Here is a 23,498-nt window from a genome sequence, read left to right as displayed (position 1 = left end):
GTAGTCTCTGAAGATGAAGAGCTGCCTCTAAGGGCAAGAAAGGAGTTTCTGACACGAGGAAGGGGTGGAGGGATAAGTGACTGCCACAATAATGTGCCCATAAATTTTCCTGTCACGTTAGATGGTAGTTCTGAAACTGGTCCAGGTGCTCTGCCACTTAAATGTCACTATTTTTTGACAGGCAGCTCTAAAGGTCTGATGTATCAAAATTAAAACAAGTAACAACAGTATATTCCACATAAAGACATTATGGAGACCAACTTTTCTCCAGCCAACACAGTGCCACAAACTAGCATACAGTTAACAAAGATAATAAAAACAGCAATTTTTGTATTCTCCATACACACATCCCTATTTTTGATATTTTAATAAATTTCTTAAGTTACAAATACAAATCATAGTGAAGGAGAAAACTATAGAGATAACAGAAATTACAAAAGTTAATGGCCAATATTTATTGAGCACTTTCATGCCAGAAATCGTTCTAAGGATTTTGCATACATGCGATCATAGTGCATTATAGGTACTACTACCATTTATATTTATATAAATACAATTTATATGTCCATTAACTGAGGCTCAGAGTAATAAAGTAACTCCCCTGTCATCACTTTGTAGCAGAGCTGGGATGTGAATACACGTATCCTATTTACTTATGCAAGTGCTTAGCCGATTCAATATTCAATAAACTATCACTTTGTGTTGGAAACCAGGTCAAACATTAATGGATGATCTCATTAGGTCCTCATCATAGTCTTCTGACAGGGATACTATAATTATCCTCATTAGCAAATGAGGAAACTGAGGTTTAGGAAAGCGAAACAAGTTGTCAAAGGGCAGATAAGAAGTCAGTGGGAAGCCAGGCGTTGAACTCATATTCAACTTCAAAATTGTACAGTACAGTATCTGGCACATAGTAAGTACTCAATGAAAATTTCTGTGTATGATATATGAAAATAATGCTAACAGAGTACAAAACTATGGCACTTTTATAGGGTTTAGAGATGGCATTTTTAATGATTAAATGGCTTTATGTAATTTGACGAATAAAGGAATCTAGAGGGTCCTTTTGCTTTTTGATATCAATGACCAAAAAAATGCAGCACGTTAGAAAATAATAACTCAGCCTCTATGCTTTCTCCATCCTCTCCTTAAAAATATATCAAAACACTGAGCACATTTTCACTATTTATGAAATTACTTTTTGTTTTTTCATGGTCATATTTTTAAAGGTTACATAAAGAAGAAAAGGGATAAAATTATTCACATAGGAATTCTTTAATTGCCTGCATCAAAACATCTGTGCTATTCATAAAGGATAAAAACCTGTATAACCCTTTACAAATTTAGACATATATGCAAATTTAGATACAAAAGTATGCCAACTTAGTTACGAAATTATACAGAAACTAAGACAAGAAGAAGGACCAAGCACAAGAACCATTTCTTTTATGCCTCTACTTCAGGGTTCAGAAAACTTTTCCTATAAAGGTCAAAAGAGTAAATATTTTAGGTTTTTCAGGCCACATAGAGTCTCTGTTGCATATTTCTCTTTCTTTGGGTTTTTTTTTTTTTTTTTAACAACCCTTTAAAAAAGCAAACACCATGAGCTGTTCAAAACAGGCCCCATGGCCCAGTGGTCATAATTTGCTGACCCTGAACACCAGCAAATTATTCATAATATAAGAAGTCAAATACCTACAGCCAGGCATGTTAAAAGAGAGCCATTAAATACAATGATGAGGATAGATCACTAATGATGTGCAAAAGACATTTTGGTGAGGCAAAGAGGCCTTGACAACAACCATTCCCAAGAAAATTATAACAAATACGTGCAAACTTTTACCTAGAAGGATGTATGTAAGAGTAGAAATTAGAAAAAAAAAGAATATTGAATAATAAGGAAATACTTAAACGATGGCACATTGATATAATTTTTTTAAATTACCCATTATTATAAATATTGATATAAAAACATTTAGTATCCTGAGGGAAATGTTCCAAATATACTGTTCACTGAGCAAGCATATCACCAAAACACTATGGAAACTAAAACACTTTATTTAGATAAAATAGAAATAGGAAAACCAAAAAAGTAGAAAGAGTACTTTTATATTAACTATAGGTTGTGGATAAAATTTATTTTATTAAAAAATGTTATGTATTTCCTAAAAAAATCTACTTTTTCTGATTACAATGGTAATATAGACTCATTATATAAAATGTGAGAAAAAGAAAAACGGACAATAGATAACTTGTAACACAGTCACTCAGAAACAATTCTTCTTGCTTATACCTCACTCCAGTCTCTTTCATATATTAATATATCATGTAATACACATGATTATTATTAAGGATAATAAGGTATGCAAAGATTTTTGTTCTGCTCTTTCACTTTTTCTATAATGAGTATTTTTTTATATTGTGGAATACTCTTCAAAACCATAAATTTAAATGTCTGTATTTATATGAATAAAATTATGTAATACAACATTAGGTTGCTTTCAATTTTTTTACACTATAAATATTGATAAATAGCTCTCTGGATAAAAATCAATGTGCAGCTGTCTTCCCAGAGAATAATTTCTAGAATTACTGAGTAAAATAAATAGTATAACTATATTTGGGAGTCTTAATATATACTGTTTAGTTACTATTTTAAAAGGTTAAAACAACTTATAATCGCACCAGCAAGGATCCCCCAGTGACCATTTTCCACATCCTCATCATCACCAGGCATTTTTTTCTCCCATCTTTGCCAATTTCAGAGGGGAGAATAATTTTGGATTTATTTATGATGGCAAGACTTTGGTATGTTTAGAGGCAGAGAAAAAGGAATCAGAGATAACAAAAGTCAGCACAAACCTTACCCACAGCTGTTTTCTTCAAAAATAGATTTCCAGATCATTTCAAAAGAATTTATCATAACGTTATGATCGGAATGTGATATACGTTCCTTATAAAACCTTTAATATGTGAATTCTGAAGTATTCTTTATATGATTTTTTTCAACATTTTTTTTGGTTAAAAGTTAGTATTTTCCCAGTTCCCAATACTATCAATTTCTTTGAAAAAAAAAGTAACTAAAGGGTTACAAGTGTTCTTCTTCACCATAGCAGAGCATATATACAGAATTTTAAGGAGGCAGAGGCATTAAAGGTTTGCAATTAACTGGATTCTGCAGGTGTAGATCTGTAAATAGTTACACTTTTGTTTTTATGCCACACTTCAAAGAACTCACAACAACACTGTGTATATGCAAACCAGTTTCCCTTGTGATGCCCTTTTTATACAATGCCAGTAATTTCACGTTTCCTACTGCGAGATTACAAAGCGTGATTACAGTCCGTCCAGATGCAGCGGCCCAGTCATCAGGATTGCTTCTGTATCTGAGTATCTTTCAGTAGCTCTGGATCTCATGATTAGCAAATGCAGAATCAAGGCGAATGCTTGAAATACGAATGCAACTTGAAATGTGAATCTTGATATCTGATTATGTACTGAATGCTGTATCGGGTTTATAATAATTCAAAACAATTCCGTGCACTGCCTATATTTATTCACTATGAAAAGATCACATCAAATTGAACTTGAATACTTTTTTAAGAGAAGGGAGACTACACAGAAATGATCTGATGCAGTTGTTTCACTCTGGGACTGAGGGTTTGAGAAGAACTGCTCCACAAATTTCTTTCCAGCATCTGAGTTATTAGTCTTTGAATTGACATATCTTGAAATCCAGCCATCTGATTTGGACTACTTACATGTGACCTAGTTCATTTAAGAACATATGTGTGAAATATATTTTTCTATGAACATGCATTTTTGAGGGCACTATGTGTTAGCATTCTTAGCAATTTATTTCCTGTTTTTTAGTGGAACTAATCAAGACAACATCCTCATTAATGATACCACATACATACTTACAATATATTAAATGTTAGACCATCTATGTTGGTCTTCCTTTCTCTATAAAACCACAGCTTATTTATTATACTGTTGTGATGTTTTATAATACTATCTGATCAAAATTAGCAGGACTGTGCTGGTTATAAAAATATATTTTAGATAGATAGCCTTCGCTTATCAACTGTCAAGGAAATTATATGCGTACACACACACATACATGAAACTCTATCACAAGTTCTTGGGAAATAAACCTCTATTGCTATTTAGTTATTTCTGCTTTCAACAATTAGTCAGTTATATTTTGAGAAGAAATATATTTTGTGAAGAAACATACACCTTCCTATGACATCTGGAACTCAACAGCTTGTGTGTCTATCTCTGCATGCCTACTCAGTGTGTGTTTCATGCTCAGTGTGGGAGAGATGTTTGTGAATGGGCCAAGAAATATGCAAACTCAGTAGTTGGGAAGAAGTCTTGGCAGATTAAAGCATTTGCAAGACTGTATTCATGGTAGCTATAAATTTCGCTAAAGGACAACGGGGCTAAGAAGAATTTAAAAATTAGATCCAGATAAGAAAGGAAACCCATATAAAATAACAGTGTATAAGAGGTACAGTGTAAACACTTGCTACAACTCTGCCCTCCGTTTAAAAGTCCTTGGTTTTGCTTGAGGAAAGCACAGGCATTGGAAGTAGAGGTGACTGTCTGGGATCTCACATTCTGAAGCTTGCATCTAGATTTTATGCCAGTGTTTTTGAAAAATAGTCTCCTCTTTGTTTCTTTCTTCTGTGTGCCTCCTGCCATCACCTTCCCCTGGTTTTCAATTCAGACTGCTTTTCCGTAGGCTCCAGAGGCAGAAGCGGGAGAATCAGTATGCTGCAAAGGACATTACAAACATCCAACGCAAGATCTTTTGACGAATGACATACTTCAGTGTAGGTTAAGTTATGCTGTAGTAACAAACATCCTCAAAATCTCACTGGTTTAACACACAAAAAAAGGATTTATATCTCACTCACACTTCCTGCTTACTATGAAATCAGAGGACTAGAAAGAATGCTATTCATTGTAGTCGCCAAGGGGCCCAGAGTGGTGGAGTACTGAAGATGTGGGAACTCACACACTAGCACTTTGGTTCACATTTCACTGGCCAACACTAGTTGTGTGTCCACTGCTGATATTATAAGAGGTAAGGACGGGACTTCCCTGGTGGTGCAGCGGTTAAGAATCCGCCTGCCAATGCAGAGGACACGGGTTCGAGCCCTGCTCCAGGAAGATCCCACATGCTGCGGAGCAACTAAGCCCGTGCGAAGCCACAGCTGCTGAGCTTGCGCTCTAGAGCCCGTGAGCCACAACTACTGAGCCTGTGCGCCACAACTACCAAAGCCCATGCACCTAGAGCCCGTGCTCCGCAGCAAAAGAAGCCACTGCAAGGAGAAGCCCGCGCACCGCAATGCAGAGTAGCCCCCGCTCGCCGCAAAAGCCCACGCACATCAATGAAGACCCAACGCAGCGAAAAAATTAATAAATTAATTAATTAAAAAAAAAAAAAAAAGAGGTAGGGTAATACAATCCTGCCATCTGCCAGAAGAGGAGAACCAGAGATTTGTTAAGTAGTTCTACTGGCCCACTACTAATGGAAATCCAGAGAAATTAAAGTGGTCCACCCTGATTTATGTGGCTTTTTCTTTCCTTTTCTTTCTCTCTCTCTCTCAACCTCTCTCTCTCTCTCTCTTTTCCATGAGATATATGTTTGGATGGTGGGCCTGAATATAGTGGTATAGCTTCCTCAGACCTTAAAAAAATCCTCTGCATGCCCTGTCCTCCAAAACATCAACTCCAAAATTACAATCATCCAACCACAAAAAGTGATCAAAATGCAGAATAGTCACGATCTTGCAATCTTCCAACCTACTTTAAGATTAGCCACAATAAAAAGATTAGAATATTACTCAGATGCCTTCAGTTCTTTAAATGGATGATGGATGATCATAAAGCAAAGGATATTTTATTTGGGGTAAAAGTTTGAAACACCATCAGCAAATTATCAGAATCATTTCATTCCCAATCAAATAAGAATTTTGTGATTTGTAATTCCCTGCTTTCTAAAAATATTAATCTCAAATTGTTTTCAATAGCACTGATCATTTTTTAAATGAATACATGACTATACGAGTAAATTTATAATAAAAACATAAAATAACCTCATTTTGTTGCATGATTCAAGAGGAGACACATGCAGACTGATCGGGGGGGCTAACCATGCTTCCCCAGAGACCTAACTCACTTCCTGAGCAAGAGCCTGTCAATCAGAATGGGCATCAATGTTTCCAAGCACGGTTCAACCCAGCCAGACTGCTGCTTTTGAATGATTTGGCCAGGTAGAGCTAAAATTCCCTACTTAAGTAATAAATTCATCATCGGTCACTTTTTCTATAGCGTCCCTCAACCTACTAAAAGAGAGTTTTGCCTCAATTGAGGCAATCTCTGTTATTTTCATCTCTTAAAGAGAACTTAGATGTGGTTAGCTGCCTTTCTCATTAGATGTCACATTAAAAAAAATGACAGCAAATAGCATATTATGCATATTGAGGTACTTTTGCTCTTCAAACTCCATTAAGTTCTTATAAACCTCAATTAAGTAAAAGAACAGCTAATTAGAACAGTCTGTTTTCAACAGACTTAAAACTTTGCAAAGAAGGTGACTCCAAGATCTTAGGCCTAACTACTCCTTTCTCCCATGTGTCCAAGCCACAGTATTTGAGACCAGACAGTAAATTCATTCTTATTTATTTTAAGTAAATCAGACTAGTCCTGCTGTGGTTTCCCTTTATATCATGAGGCCTCTGGGAGGTTATTTATTCTGGAAACATCCTCTGTAGTTATTTATTCTGGAAACATCCTCTGTAGTTAGAGAAAATCTAGAGCAGGCAAGAACATGGCTTACGTTCATTGAGAGTTAAATGGGATCAAAACTCGTAAGTGAAAGAGGCAAGGGGAAAATAATCGAAACCATTTATGACTTTAGATACTTCACTTGAATGAAATTCCAGATATTTATCTAATTTCAACAGTCCATAAATTATCAATATTTTACTAATAATGGAAGATACTAATAGAAATTATAAGTATTTATCTTATGATAGTGATATCATAAGAAATTATCAAATGCTTGCTGAAGAAACAAAAATATTCATATGTATATACAAATATATATATGATATGATTGAGGCCTAGATAGCATGGAAATATATGTAAAAAAACTTTATAAATGCAATCAATGTGTGGAAGTGATTCTCTAAACAAAAATACATATTTCAAATGAAAAGCAGCTAAATTCTATGTTGTGTTGAATTAATCATACACAGACGTTTTCCTTTCATGGGGGAGAGGGTTAAACTACTGCGATTAAAGTTTTAAGCTTTCAACCAAAGTTTGACTAAAGTTAAAAGATTAGTCATTGTTTTGGACAATTTATTTATTTATTTAGGCCGAGCCACACAGCTTGGGGGATCTTACTTCCCCTACCAGGGATCGAACCCAGGTTCTCGGCAGTGAGAGCACGGAGTCTTAACCACTGGACCGCCAGGGAATCCCTGGACAATTTATTGATAGTCCCTGTTGCCTTCTTCATTTATTCATTCTATAATACTTATTGAATCTCCATATTCCTTATCCTGGAGCCAGAGCATAGATCAATTGTGAAATGATCACAGCTAATTTGCTAAAACTTTGGAAATTGCAAAGATTTGTTTTTCCAAGTATAATTCCAATCATTCTCACTCAGTTGTAGCCTAATATCCCTCCATGAGCAGGAGGGAGAGGGTCCGGGTGTACAATCCCAGCTTATTTAGGCCACAGGTGGTTGTGAGTTTCTGCAGGTAAAATGAAACAGTTAGCAATTATAAATTACAGCTGTGTTATACTCCCTTAAGTATTCATCTGCTCTCTCAAAATCTGCGTATGTTCACTGAAAAGAATATAACCAGATAATATGAACATTTTTCACAGACGTTCCACTGAAAACAGTCAAGAAGCCCCCAGCTTATATTTCATATATGCCCTGCGCTAGGCTAAGTACTGGAGTACAAGCAGGATTGAAAACCAAACCAACACAAAATAAAGGCAAATAACAAAAAACTGTGCTGCCCCAGCACACAGAATTCAGAGTCTAGAGGGGGAGAAGTAAACCCATAATGACAAGACGTGAAGAGACTAATAAGTGAGATTAAGAGCCAAATGTGATGGGAGTGCAGACGGCAGAATAACCAATCTGCATCAGAGATTCAAGGAAGGCTCAAAGAAAAGCTGACCTTTAGGCTGGGGCTTGAATAAAGAGAGCAACGGGGTTTGAGAGGGAAGCACTGCTTGGGCAAATGGACAAAGTCAAGGGGAAATATAGCATGTTTCGAGAACAGAAACAATCCTGGTTTGGGTGGATGAGGCTGGAACTGAGGTCGGGCTGTGAGAGGAGTCTGGAGACTTGGAGAAGATAGGAAGACTTGGAGACTTTAGGAAGATAACAAAAATCTGAAAAATCAGATCTGACTCATGGAAGGAAACAAGTATGATGGCAGAAAAGGGTTTTTCTTAAATTAAGGAGAGAAAAGAAAGTCTAAATAGGGATGGTGAGGGTCTTCTGAATGATTAAAGTAATAGAAAATGGCCTGGAAATTTATCACCAAATAATATATTAAGTAACTGCAACAAAAAGAATAATTATCATTCAAACACACATTGCACAAACTTATGTCGTTTTTCCTTTCTTTTTTTAGGGGCCAGATTACATATCACAATGTGACTTGGATACCAGCGGTTATGCGTTATTTATTTTTATTGTTCACACAAATACGTCCTTAATTTATGGTAACAACATGGGCTCAGCTGGCCAAATCTATTACAGGAATTGATTATGATGCCACTCAAGACTGATATTTTATCAGACTAACTCTCCAAAAATAACTAGTTTTTTTAATGAAATCAATGTGATCTTATTAAACCATGTGTACACACAAAAAAATCATAGCCATAAATATGCCATTTTGTATAAGCAGAAACATAAGACTCTCTCATGTACTTTCAAATATAATTAAGCCCAAGAAAATTTCCACTTAACTCCAACAGAAAACTCCAATGACTTTCCAAATAATTTTAAGTTGTATTCACCAGAGGTATTTATTTACCTGAGAGAAACTGCGTGTGGCCCATATATCTCTCTCACTGCCGACAAATCAGCTTCGAGTTGGGGGTGCTTGTGCAGCTCCCCGTCATAGTTCACCTGATGAAAAGGGATAACTTAGAAATGACTTAGGGTAAAGAGAATCCAAAACATCAAAATACAAACAATCGCTTGGACAGGTGACCCTGTAGTTCTGCCATGGGCATTCTCTCGGTCGCCTTCATGAAAAAAGTATAGACCGTTCAGCAATATATTCACTAAAGTTCTTAGGTTCACATACATCTAGTATAATTTATTATGCTTAAAAAGTAATATATGACAACTTTGATACGAAGACAATGCCAATGTTAAAAGGAGTGAAGTGGCAGATAATCTGAAAAACTTCTAGACTGAAAAAAAACATTTACTTCCCCCTGTAAGAATTAGCAGTGTAAACAAAAATCGAAACAGGAAGAATTATTTTGCAGAATGTTAGAGTGTTATATCGGTTAAAGAATCATTAGGAAAAGTACCCCATTCCTAGTAAGGCATTCCTGGAGAAAGGAAACCTAGTTTTACTTATGTCTGTCCATATGTCTACTGCCTTGCATACACTTGATTGACAAATTACTAATTTCTGATTCTGAATGAATAAATTGACTTGCATTCTTTACATAATAATAACTGGCTTTAAAGCATCTCTTTAACATATTACCTTTCCCTTAAACTATCCAAGTTACAAAGCATATTGGATCAAGAAGTTTACAGAAACAGAACAAGACACCTTATATAGCCATATCCTAAAATCAAATGCTCAGTTTAAAATTTTAACATGATTCTGGAAAAATATAATGAATTCTTTCATATATATGCATATGTGGCTATGCCATTTTCATATATATAAATTACGATGTTTCTTCATAACAATTTTTCAACAAACACTTTAGTATAGAAGGAAAAGGAAGACAATGAATACAAATAATGAGGATGCTCGATAATTAGGGCCCATCAGTTTTTATAAAGGTTAATCACCTTCTATTTAAAACTAACAATTTGGGCTTCCCTGGTGGCGCAGTGGTTGAGAATCTGTCTGCTACTGCAGGGGACACGGGTTCGAGCCCTGGTCTGGGAAAATCCCACATGCCGCGGAGCAACTGGGCCCGTGAGCCACAACTACTGAGCCTGCGCGTCTGGAGCCTGTGCTCCGCAACAAGAGAGGCCGCGATAGTGAGAGGCCCGCGCACCGTGATGAAGAGTGGCCCCAGCTCGCCGCAACTAGAGAAAGCCCTCGCGCAGAAACGGAGACCCAACACAGCCAAAAATAAATAAATAAATAAGTTTTAAAAAAATAAAATAAAACTAACAATTCATGCTTTTATTAGTGTCACCGTTTCAAAATATTGACTGAGCACAATATGTTTAATAAATGTAAAAGTTAAAAGCATAATAAGATGCTGTCTGCAAAACATCTGTAATGAAGTTAAGACAACTTCAATGTAAATAAGTGATTACAGTCAAATAATTGCAAAAGTAACCTTAATTTCTGAAAATATATAGAAAATGAGCGACAGACAAATTATAGGAATTTCCTTGTTAGTTACAGAACCCTGAACAACACACAGGTCTTTTAGATGACAAGCACAGATTTCCACTAGAACACATATGGCTATTGCTACCTTTGAGAGTGGCTATTTGGAGGAGCTGGTGTGCTTACCTGTCCTCCATAATAAAATTCTTCAGAATCATTATCTCCTTCAGAATCTTCTTCCACCGTACTATTTTGTCTTGACTCCTTAAAATAATAGTAAGAAGACAATTTTAATGGTCAAACTAGTTTTCCTCCTTCTGAAACGAAAGTAACAAATGGCCAAAATAGGTAGGTCTTATGCGTATCACATGGATTTTAAATAAAAGAATTCTTGGTGCAGTACAAACCAAAAACAAAAAGGTAGTAAGAGACAATTTTGTGGGTGCATTAAGCTCTATGTACATTTCACTGGTCTTGAGTTGTACAATTTAATATTTGATGTATATAAAAAGCTATGTTCATCAATTACAATTTTGGGTTTGTTCTGATAAAAACATCTGAGCAGCTCACACTCGTTCAATTTTTTATTAAAAAATTCCTCAGCGTTATTTATCCCAGACTGTTCTCACTTCCACTGCCAACTCCACATAATGGTATGAAAGAAAAGGCACTTTGAATCTAATAATATAAAACTCAAATTATGAAAATAAATACAAATCACATAATGAAGAGAACTCTGGAGAAATTATTTTAGATTTCAGATTTCAAAAGAATATTTAATTAAATATGCTTGAACTTGAAGTTTGAGCTTCTAATTAACTGAACCATATCTGTTATATGTCTAAAGTACAAACAACAAAAATTCATCTAAAGTAACTATTCCTATCCCTGACCTTGTTAAAATAATTAAGAGAAAGGTAGCTGCTTTTAGATACAGGAATCTATTAATTCAATGTTTTGTAATTATCCCTAAATTTCTAGATCAAATTTCAAATTACTAAGGCAAACAAAAAACCGAGAAAAGGGAATTTGGGTTTTCTAAAATACAAACAGTTTTTGGTTTTAGCAGCAATAATGCTAAATCAGTGATTCTCAGTTTGGCTAAGAAGAGCAGGATGAATGGTACAACACTGAGAGGAAGCCAGGGTTGCATTCAGTGCATAGTTTTAAAACCAAAGAATTGTCGGGTCCCACCACATTCATTTTGTTTGTTTAATGTCCCAGTATTTACTTAAGAGATTGAAGTAAATTTCTTGAAGGTGAGGAAAGGGGATAAGTTTGTTGTTGTTGTTTTAACACTGGCCAAAAATAATAAGACTATACCCAAGTTCTGTGTTCCTTTAGCTAGAAAGATCATCTTTTACAGATGAAATTTTAAGGGTCTGGTCAAAACTATGTATACCACATACAGTTATTCTAAACATACAGTTTAGAATAACATACGGTTATTCTAAATATGTTACGTAAGTGCTCTTCAATCAACTACATTATTTGATGAAAACACAGAGAACAAGTTAGGTTTTGTATGCACTTTATTTAGATTTTAAACCAGATGTTCTTTCTATTACTTTAAAGGTAGCTAATTTTAGGCCACCAACTTTCCCATACGTAAGTCCCTAAGCCAGGAGCGTGTACTTCATTCACTATATGCAATTTTAACCTAAATAATGATGATATTAACTACAGATACACAGTAAATTTCAAATATATCTATACTGTTTGAAGAAATATAATAAAACATAAAATGTAATTTACATACCTCCCCATTTTCCTTCTGTAATTTGGATTTTATGGATAAGCAACAGTTAATGTCATTTGTCTTTCTTAATTCTGAAAGTTATAATTAAAGAATCATTTTAGTTTTCAGTATACTATTTACCAAATATTCATAAGTTTCAGTATAAAAACACCCCATAGATGATTCTTTCCTTTGCAAGAGAAATTAAGGGATAATTTGAAATTATATTATGTTGGAGAATTATATTACATACAAACTATTCTGATTTTTCATTGCCCATAAAAATGTGCTCAAACTGAAGTGGCCACAGTACAAATTCCTTCAGCTCTCACTATATAGTTCATGGGATCTACATTGCCTTCAGTATGTTTTTTAAATATTCAGTTTGTCTGGCAGTATCATTATGAATGAAAATATTTTCACAAAAGCAAATATCTGCATAAGGCATTTAAATGGGACTTTTTAAATGTACTAATTTATGCATTTAAAAAACTGCTGAAAAACAAATTAATGCCTTTAAATAGAAAATCTGTATGGAAAACCAGATTTATAGATGCCAAGGATAAATATTATATGGGTTAAAAGAAACCAAAAAACAAAGCTACCTACAATCAAGAAAATATTAACCTGGAATTTAAGAAAATAGTGTATTCCTATTACCTGTTGCTATTCGATGAAAAATTACTGGAATTGGCTCTGTAGTAACTAATACATCTTCATCATTTTCTGAACTTGACACATATGTATTATCTGCAAAAGAAATACAGACAACTAAAGGCATAGTAACTTGAAAAAGTACAACCTTTATTAAAAAAAATTAAGGTATAGCCACATCACTTCCAACACTCATAAGGCACACACTACTGTTCTGATTAATTTCAGAAAAAAAATGAAGTAAATTGCAGGTTTATGTGCGAATTAATTGTAAATGGCTTCTTTAAAGATGTTTGCATCTCCTAGAGAAATATGGACTTTGGGTAGAGACTATCCAAACACATCTCTAACATCCCATGCAGTGATGGATCATTTGGACGCAACTGGTTGCCGCAACTCAGTGAAGAGCATCCTTCCCAATATCGGTACCAAGTATATGGTAATATTGACACACGACTGTTATTTTTTTTGCTCATTGATGATTACAGGGCATCTGTGACACAGCTATTCAACAAATATTTAACCAATTTTTAAATAATGGTCCTATAATACACTCATCAATGATGTATAAAAAATGTAAAGATATATATAAAAAATAAAAGTATAAAATATACCTAACCCACAATAGAAGCCTGTATCAATTTCTGCTAGGAGAAATGAGCGTTCAGATGACTTACTGAACACATGATAAAAGATCTTGAGCCCAGTTTTCATAATATTGTGTCAGTACAGTGAGAACACGATTTTTAACTGATAGACAGCTAAGTCATTACTTTATTGCCGAAGAAACATCTGTACTGTTTTTAGACCTTGAGTAGTGAGTAAATGACAGTGATATGTATTCACAACGTAGCCACAAAACACTCTCAAAGTCACAAGGCTGTAAGTTATTCAGGAATCTGAGAGGAGATGGGGGTGGATTAGACTTGAAACAAAACAGGTTTGCCCCATTACTTTGATTTGTTCTAATTACAAATTTTGCCTTATTTCCTTTTCAAGTAGCATCTAGGAGGGTGTGAGGATTTTTGTGTTTATCAAGTGAGACCCCGGACTAAGAAACAGACTTAATATAACTTTTTAATTACTGTCTCATCATATTAGGTGAGCCTTTGACTGCTTATCTGGGGTCTCTTCTGTCAGTAAACTCATACCTTCAGGTGAGGGTCAACAGCTGCTCTGTTAAAACAGAGTTTTAAAATTTCTTAACCCTCATTCCGAGGGTTCAGTCCATTTTTAAACTTCTTAAACCCTCATTCAGAGCCTTACTGATTCACTGTGCATAGTTAGGTTTTCCCTATGAACAATGGATTCCTTGACGCAAACTTGAGAAGAAAAAGAGCAATGGAAGCAATAGCTGACCACCAACTAGAAGGGAAGATCCAGAAAAATCTGTAAGTGGACTCCTTATCATGGAATATCTCAGCGTCATGGAATGAGGAGGATTCTACTAAAGCATCAAGAGGCAAATAAATTAGAACTTTCTGTTTAAGAAAACAGGAAAATGAATAACTCAATTTAAAGGATCAAATGGGGGGCTTCCCTGGTGGTGCAGTGGTTGAGAATCTGCCTGCCAATGCAGGGGACACGGGTTCGAGCCCTGGTCTGGGAGGATCCCACATGCCGCGGAGCGACTAGGCCCGTGAGCCACAACTACTGAGCCTGCGCATCTGGAGCCTGTGCTCCGCAACAAGAGAGGCTACGATAGTGACAGGCCCGCGCACCGCGATGTAGAGTGGCCCCCGCTTGCCACAACTAGAGAAAGCCCTCGCGCAGAAACGAAGACCCAACACAGCCAAAAATAAATAAATAAATAAATTAATTAATTTATATTAAAAAAAAGATTAAAGGATCAAATGGCTTACACAAAGTGTTGACACTGGAAGGCAGTGAGGTGTGATTCAAGACAATATAATTTAGTAAATAAATGTTGCATAATACCGAAAGACAGGATTAGGCATTCGACATATCATTTTCTAAGAGATTTTCTACCAGTCTGTATTTTGATTAGCATTTAAGCATTAGAACACTTTTAATTTCTGCTTTTGGCTTAATTTACCCAAACCAAAATGTTTTCAGTTTGCATGATAGTATCCATTAAATAACCATTACGATACAATAGGCCAGATCACAGAGGTGTATTCAAGTCGAGAACAGAAATGTAAGAGTAGACAAAGCACTTCAAATCTAGACTCTGCTACCAATTAGCTGTTGATTCCTTTAAATCTAAGCCACTGTCTGCTTAGTTATAAAATGAAGAGGTTTGCTGATGATCTTTGAGGAGTGTCCCAGCTGTCTGAATTGATTCTATGTTTTCTTTTGTTGTTGTTTAACTAATTAGTTCTAAATCTTCCTCAACCTATTTTGACATCTGTAATAATACATTGTCTTTGTTTAGACATAGGAAAGTAGGACACAAAAAGGATAAAGAATGCATTTAAGGTAACAGAATGAGTCAGTGACAGAACAGAATGCTTTCAAACTCAAATTCCTTCATGGGAAGTCTCCCACTTGAGTCTAAGGCTGACAATTTTTTTTTCTGAAAGCTTCCGGGGACAATTAGGTTCTTTAACGTGTGTGTTTTGTAGAGAACCTGTAGATTTTTGTTAAAGGCTGTTAACAGTATGAATATTTTCTCTTCCCTTCCCTACCAGACTATGCAAGCATTACTGGAACTTCTGTGGACAAGGGAGAGCTGAGTAGAGAGCTATGGAAATGCATCTCTTAAACTACTGCTTTTATTCTATTTCTAATTTAAGTCATCATTCCATTATTCATTACTATGTAACTTAATAGAAATAATTATAAATAATAACTATACTGGTTTTATAATATAATCTGCATATTTCCCCCACATACGATATTCATGTCAACCACCAAGCCAATCAATTATTATCCCTATTTTAAAGATGAGGAAACCAAGGCTCAGAAAAATTAATTCACCCAAATTATTTAAGAAACTAAAGTAATTACACATAGCGTAGTAAGTGGTAAAACTGTCTGAATCCAAACATCAATGCTTTGCTATGTTTTTTTATATCAAAATATTGTCACTCAACAATTGCAGTATCTTGTAAAATATGTAAGAGAAATGAGAGAATTCATACCCTCCAGTAGGTAAGCCTCCTAATTAAAGGTGGTAACTGATGAGAAAGAATTCTGCTGGCCTGTCACAACAGAGTCAATTATCTGTGATTTGTAATATACTTACCTTTAAAAAACAGAAAACTGTCTACAGAATAAACTCCACAGGTAAACTAGAAGGCTGCTTTATTTCTTCATTTTATTTGAAGAGCCAATATATCTTTAGTATTTCATTTATATACATGTTATTACGTATACCTAAAACTTGAAGACCCTCTCAATTTTCATTTTCACAAAAACAAACTATGAGTTCCAATAGATGGCACAGGTAACTTAATAGATTAAAATTATAAAATGGCAAATCTGCTAAGGAAATAAATAGGATGGCATAATCCTGAATTTGGAGGATTATGCTGATACATGTTCATAGGGCCAAAAAAATTCCATACTGTATTTTCACACTTAGACGATGAGATAAGCACTGAACCGTATTATCCAGAAAAAGTAGGAAAAAAATCCTGAGGAACATTAGCAGAAGGAATTAATAAAAGTACTATCAAGATTACTGCATTTAGAAATTAAAAGCAACATAAAAGAGCTATTTGAAATAATTTTTAAAATAGGCAAACTTTTTGGAAGGAAAATCAAGGGGAGAAAAAGACAAGAATAAATATAAAATAACAGAAATGAGAAAGGAGAAATAACCACAGAGATGCAGAAGATTTTTAGACTTACAGACTGAATACTATTAAAAACACTTTTTGCTGAAAAATTTGGACATTCCTCCAACATAGTGGGCTTTCAAGAAGAACACATGTTAAACAATGACTAGAAATAGAAACAAAGAACAGGTTCACCAATCATGGCAGAAAAACATGACAACTGCTCTAGAACCATCCCTAAAAGGATACCAGGCTCAGATAGATTTGCTAGCAAGTTCTATCAAATGCCAAAGAACAGTTTAACTCCGTCATCAATTTGAAGTATTTAATAACAGAGTACATGACAAAATACACGTAGTTCTTATAGAGCAGCCTTAAGATATCTGCTAATATAACTTGTCACCTTCTATTCAAAGGAGAAAACATATACGATACCTCATCAGATGCCAAACAAGAATTCGATAAAGACTTAATACTCATTCTTAAAAGAAAAAAAAAGCTTAGTAAATGAGAAAAGGAATGATACTTGCTTTTCTGAAAGCGACTAGAAGCAAGCTCACTAATTTTGAGAAAAGGAACAAAGCTGCCAATTTTCATATCTATTATTAAAAATCATTCTGGAAGTTCTAGCCAGTACAAGACGAGAAAAAAATACAGGTATGAATACTGGAAAGGAAGAACAAACATATAATTTTTACATAATATTATCTATATGAGAAATCAAGCGTATTAACTGAACTCCTAGTACAAATAACTATGGATTAAAATTTAATAATGGGGAACATATTATCATAGTAATATTCACTTTGAAGAAAGTTCCATAAAAATACTACTACTACTTCTTCCTCAGAAGTGATAGGAATCAGAACTGAATTATAGACTTGGTTACCACCAAACTACACATCCTTGGGGAATATTTAACCTCTCTCAGCACATTTCTTCAAGTATAAAATGTCATGATAGCACTTGTTCTGTCTATACACAGACTGGTATTTAGAATCAATTCAATCATGTATAAGAAGATACTTGGCATCAACCAATTCAAAATTCTATCCCCAAATGCACTAATCTCTCTCTCCATCTTTGTTTTATTTACACTTCTTTTTTATAAATTAAATTATATTGGAAATTCACTATGAACTTGCTTCATGATGTAAACTCAATTTTAAAAAGCACCCATGATGGGGCTTCCCTGGTGGCGCAGTGGTTGAGAATCTGCCTGCCAATGCAGGGGACACGGGTTCGAGCCCTGGTCTGGGAGGATCCCACGTGCCGCGGAGCAACTAGGCCCGTGAGCCACAACTACTGAGCCTGCGCGTCTGGAGCCTGTGCTCTGCAATAAGAGAGGCCGCGATGGTGAGAGGCCCGCGCACCGCGATGAAGAGTGGCCCCCGCTTGCCGCAACTAGAGAAAGCCCTCGCACAGAAACGAAGACCCAACACAGCCAAAACTAAATAAATAAATAAATAAATTTATTAAAAAAAAAAAAAAGCACTAATGATAACCAATACTTTATTTTTTAATTTCAATTTTTGTATACTGTAGTTCCAGTGGGGCTCCCGTATGGCGAGAAAAACCAGAGTAATACTTCTTGGCCACAAGAGGGAGCTAAACATTTGGTTCACTTGGTTTATTAAAGGCATCTACCATTATTTCTTGCGCTACAGAATAATTCACTTACTGTCTTCAGGGGGCTTTCATTTGTGGCATTATTTCTATCACCCTGACTTAAATGTCCTGCATCTCTCTTGGCTGACATCTCTAGGAGCTGCCTCAGATGAGAAGCATAATAATCATAATATTTACAATAAATAGTGGGGCTTTTATTTTCCTAACATACTTAAGCAAACATTCAGCATCAAAAACATACTATATCGTAATAAGGGAGAGGGCTGATTGCAAAACCAGCTAAGAAAATTTTTTTCTTTATACATTTCATGTCTTGGTTCTTCCAATAATATCTGCCTAGAATATTTTTTATACTACTATTAAAAATAGGCATATTTTTAATAACGAATAACTCTCCTTGTAAAATTGCACAATAGTTTTATAGAATGCTATGCTTAAAACATATGGAGATCATAGCAAAACAACTGTAAGGGAACTTATGATATGTGAAAATTATTTTAAAATGTAACATTTGATCTTACAAAAAGGTTAAATGCATAATGCAAATTGCCACTGGAAATACTTAGCTTAAAGGCTAAAAAAATATTTTACAATATCCTCATACCACATTATTAACTAATTATTTTTAAAAAAATACTCAAAGTATATGTAATCAAAGTTACTTATAGCAATCTACTCATTTTATACAGAAAATTATGATCCCAATCATGCATAGTAAGTGAATAAAATGGCTAGATTTGAATAGGAATTGGAATTATGATTTCAATTTATGACCCTGACAGATCAGAACAGTTAGGTTGGTAACCATCAGATTTTATTAAGTAAGAATGCTGGAGTAAAAAAAATATATATGAAACATAGGCAGTTAAAATTTGCTAATCTTTGCCACAGAATATGATAAAAAATAGATTCTTGCATTATACTTTTTTCTTTGGGGTAAACTAATCAAGTCATATTTGATCTACACTAAGTCTACAGTGCTCATGCTCTACTCAAGATAAAATTACAGACATCATTAGTGAGAAAAATACTGAAGATAAAGTCCAAATTATCATGACTTAAATGTTGGCATACACATCCTGGGCTCTGGTGAGATTACAGTGAAGAAAGTAAGACTGAACATGGCCTAGAAGAAAGATACTGGTTTGATCTATAGAAAAACAGATCTGTAGTGACCTTACATTCAGTTTTCTATGGACAAGTGTGTGTGGATCTAGTGATCTACTTCAGGACACACAGTGAGGACAGTTGTGCATATGCAAGAAGCCTAGTACAGTCTAGCGGTATGGTCCATGGGCTCTGGACTATTGGGTTCAAATTGCAGTTCTTCCTCGTACTAGTAGTGTCATCGTTCATCTGTAAAATGAGGATTATAGTAACAACCTCAGAGAGTTGTTGTGAGATGTGTTCAATTATGTATAAATTTAGAGAAATTAAGAAAGGCCTATTGGGGCTTCCCCGGTGGCGCAGTGGTTGAGAATCCGCCTGCCAATGCAGGGGACACGGGTTCGAGCCCTGGTCTGGGAAGATCCCACGTGCCATGGAGCAACTAAGCTCGTGTGCCACAACTACTGAGCCTGTGCTCTAGAGCCCGTGAGCCACAACTACTGAGCCCGCGTGCCGCAACTACTGAAGCCCACGTGCCTAGAGCCCGTGCTCCAAAATGAGAGAAGCCACTGCAATGAGAAGCCCACGCACTGCAACGAAGAGTAGCCCCCGCTCGCCGCAACTAGAGAAAGCCCGTGTGCAGCAACGAAGACCCAACACAGCCAAAAATAAATAAATAAAATAAATCTAAAAAAAAAAAAAGGCCTATTATTTTCAAATATTACTAATATGTTTAGCTATTATTTTAGCTGTTACTCCTACCCATTATTTTTAGAGTATGAAAAGCTAAATAATGTTCCAAAGCCAACAACTAAACCACTTTAGAGAATCTTTATTTTAATTGTAATGAGGTAAATATACAGGATGAAGCTATCATATGGACTCAAGGAAACTGGTTTCATGGGAAAACTATTTTGATTCTGTACTGTGTCTCAGGGTGAGACATGTAACTCACAGGCAATCAACAGAATTCTTTTATATCTTTAAGTCTTCCCCTGCCAACCCTTCACCCCTAGATATATTTATATACATTTTACATCTCCAGAAGAATAAAATATTCAAAGAATCATGGCATGAATATTTGTAATAAAAAGAAAAAGAAAAACATACCTGGGTAATCTTCAGATACATGTACTGAATAGGACACACTGTCAAAACAGGAAAAAAAAAAAAAGAGAGAGAGAGAAAAGAAAGGCTCAAGTTACTGCTAGGGCAAACATGCTTTTACACAATAAACACCAACCCCGTGTTACCCATTACTTTATATAGATATAAGTATAGATACCAAAATGGATTAGAAAACGTCTTTGATATTTGACACAGGAAACTTACAGATTTTTAAGATATATGACATAGTAAGATATACCTTTTGTGATACTTTTTTTAGTATAGCTAGGCCTTTTATCTCAGCAACGTCTAACATTCAGTTATTTATGATCATGTGCATTGTTTGCTCAGGTTTTATCAAATCATCTTTTCTTACCAAAAATGAAGTATTTCTCCTGTTTAGTACGGCACTCAAGAATTTAAACATTTATAAATTTAAACATTTATTTTTAACATTGCTTCCTCACAATATGCTGTGCTTTTGAAACACTTCCTTTTCTTCAAAGAATTAACAAAAGTATGACAGTGTAACTAACAGCTATTCATCAGCCAATCTTTCATCATTACTATATACAATAAATAAAATACCTCCTGGTCTCAGAAGGATTGAGTGGTTTCAAAAATCATTTTTAACAACTCCTTTTTCAGTAACTCCACTGTCTCTATGTACCTATCTCATATGACATATGGGGATTTGTCATACTTTGCTTACTCTCCTCTCTGTGTCAAGTAGATTGCAAGGCTCTTGAGGTTAAGGTCCATGTCTATTCGTATTTTCAGCACAGTTACCTATGGTAGACACAGAAGCATGATGCACAGCACGTATTCAATACTAGCTTTTTGGATGGATCAGTGGAGCTGCCACTTGTCACAGAAAAGTCAAAATTGAGCTCGAGTTCAGCCAAAATAACTGCCTGTTAAGACCGAAAAAATATCAATTCTCTTTGAAGAAACGTACAGAATACAGAGCCTATGTAACGTATCGTTCACAAAGTGAAAACAGTCCAAATTACTTGACATATGAACAAACAGGAACCTTGAACCAACATTCGAGAGAAAATTTGACCCAAGTGTTGGGATTAGCCCTCAATGATGTTAAAACAGTTAATAAGTATGGTTAAGGATGTAAAGGAAAATCCAATCTCAAGAAGAAACAAACAAACACAAAGACATCATCAGGGTCTTGTGGGACACTAGCAAAACAGCAAATAATTTATATAATTAGAGTTTTAGAAGGTGAAAAGAGAGAATAATGCAGGGGAAAAAAAGCTGAAAATCTCCTCATTTGGGTGAAAGACATAATGTATAGATTGAAGAAGCTCAGAAAATCCCAAACAGGATAAGTGCAAAGAAAATTAATTCTAGGTACACACAGTCAAACTGCTGAAAACCAAATATAAAGAAAAAAAATTTAGGGCTTCCCTAATGGCGCAGTGGTTGAGAGTCTGCCTGCCAATGCAGGGGACACGGGTTCGAGCCCTGGTCTGGGAAGATCCCACATGCCGCGGAGCAACTAGGCCCGTGAGCCACAATTACTGAGCCTGCGTGTCTGGAGCCTGTGCTCCGCAACAAAAGAGGCCGCGATAGTGAGAGGCCCGCGCACCGCGATGAAGAGTGGCCCCCGCTTGCCACAACTGGAGAAAGCCCTCTCATAGAAACGAAGACCCAACACAGCCAAAAATAATAAATAAATAAATTTTTTAAAAAACGTTCAAGTACAATTGGTGTCTTTAAAAAAAAAAAAGAAAAAAAATTTAAAGAAGAGAAAAAAATGGCACATTACATATAGAGAAACAAGAATCAGTGTTAAGTTTTCATAAAAAACTATGGAGGACACGGGACAGTTGAACAGTAAAGAGCTGGGGTGGGAGTGGAACAGGGGGGAAACAAACAACTATGAAACCAGAATTCTTTATCCAGGCTATATATCTGTCAAGAATGAAGGCAAATAAAGAAGCTTTCAGATACAAGGAAATTGTGGAAACATGTCCCAGCAGACCTAAAGTACAAGAAATCCCACATGAAGTTCTTCAAGCTGAATGATATCAGAAATTCAAATACCCAGAAGGAATGAAGAGCACCAAAAATTGTAAACATAAAAGACTATTTTTCTCTTAATGTTTTTAAAATACACATAGCTGTTTAAAGTAAAAATTCTAACACTTCATTGTGTGATTTATAACATATGTAAATGTAGTACACATGACAGTTACAGCATAATGTCAGGGAGGGGTTAAATGGTCACATACAGTTTCAAGGTCCTTAATCTTATGGGAAATGGTATAATATTAACCCTAAATAATAACTCTAAGAAAACTTAAGAATATATATTGTAATTCCTAGAGCAAGCACAAAATAAGATTAAAAACAATAATAAATTAAATGGAATTCTAAAAGCATTTTGGAACCTTTAATCCAAAAGAAAGCAGGAACAGAGGAACAGAAAACAAGGGACAAATAGAAACAAAATAATAAATGGTGCCTGAATCCTACCATAGCAAGAATTGCCTTAAATGCTAATGGACTAAACACATTGAATAAAAGGCAAAGGTGGACAGATGGATTAAAAAAAAAGCTAGATCCAATTCTATGCTGTCTTTTAAGAGATCCACATTAAGTAAAAAGACACAAGTAGTTTGAAAATTTTTAAATGGAAAAGATATACCATGCAAAGGTAAGCATAAGAAGACTGAAGTGTTAAACAAAGACCTCAAGACAAAGATACAAAGAGATCATTCATAATATAAAAGGGTCAATTCATCAGGATGAAGGCACAATAATCATGAATGTGCATGTACCTAATAACAGAGCTTCAAAAACCATGAGACAAAACCTGATAGAATTAAAGGGAATAACAGAGAACTCCACAGTCATAGTATGAGAAATTGACAGATCCAACCCCCCCCTCCCCCCAAAAAACTCATT

The 23,498-nt window shown here is 35.2% G+C and overlaps 1 protein-coding gene across 4 annotated transcripts in view; it reads right to left on the bottom strand.

Annotated features, from left to right (window-relative positions):
• PARP8 (poly(ADP-ribose) polymerase family member 8) overlaps positions 1 to 23,498 on the bottom strand; it is a 190,449-nt gene that overhangs the window by 66,528 nt on the left and 100,423 nt on the right. For all 4 annotated transcript variants that reach the window (XR_014241840.1, XM_082382244.1, XM_082382242.1 and 1 more), the window contains 5 exons: positions 20,577 to 20,614; positions 12,994 to 13,083; positions 12,355 to 12,425; positions 10,782 to 10,859; positions 9,093 to 9,187 (listed from right to left, as the gene is read on the bottom strand). Coding sequence is in view for 3 of the 4 variants with exons in the window: in XM_082382244.1 (XP_082238370.1) it covers positions 9,093 to 9,187; positions 10,782 to 10,859; positions 12,355 to 12,425; positions 12,994 to 13,083; positions 20,577 to 20,614 (372 nt within the window). In the remaining variant the exon portion in view is untranslated. The remainder of the gene's footprint in view (positions 1 to 9,092; positions 9,188 to 10,781; positions 10,860 to 12,354; positions 12,426 to 12,993; positions 13,084 to 20,576; positions 20,615 to 23,498) is intronic.

The sequence above is a fragment of the Balaenoptera borealis genome (genome assembly GCF_965194805.1).
Source record: "Balaenoptera borealis genome assembly, chromosome: 2".
In the NCBI taxonomy this organism is placed as follows: domain Eukaryota; kingdom Metazoa; phylum Chordata; class Mammalia; order Artiodactyla; family Balaenopteridae; genus Balaenoptera; species Balaenoptera borealis.
This window is presented reverse-complemented; position numbering and strand designations above follow the sequence as displayed.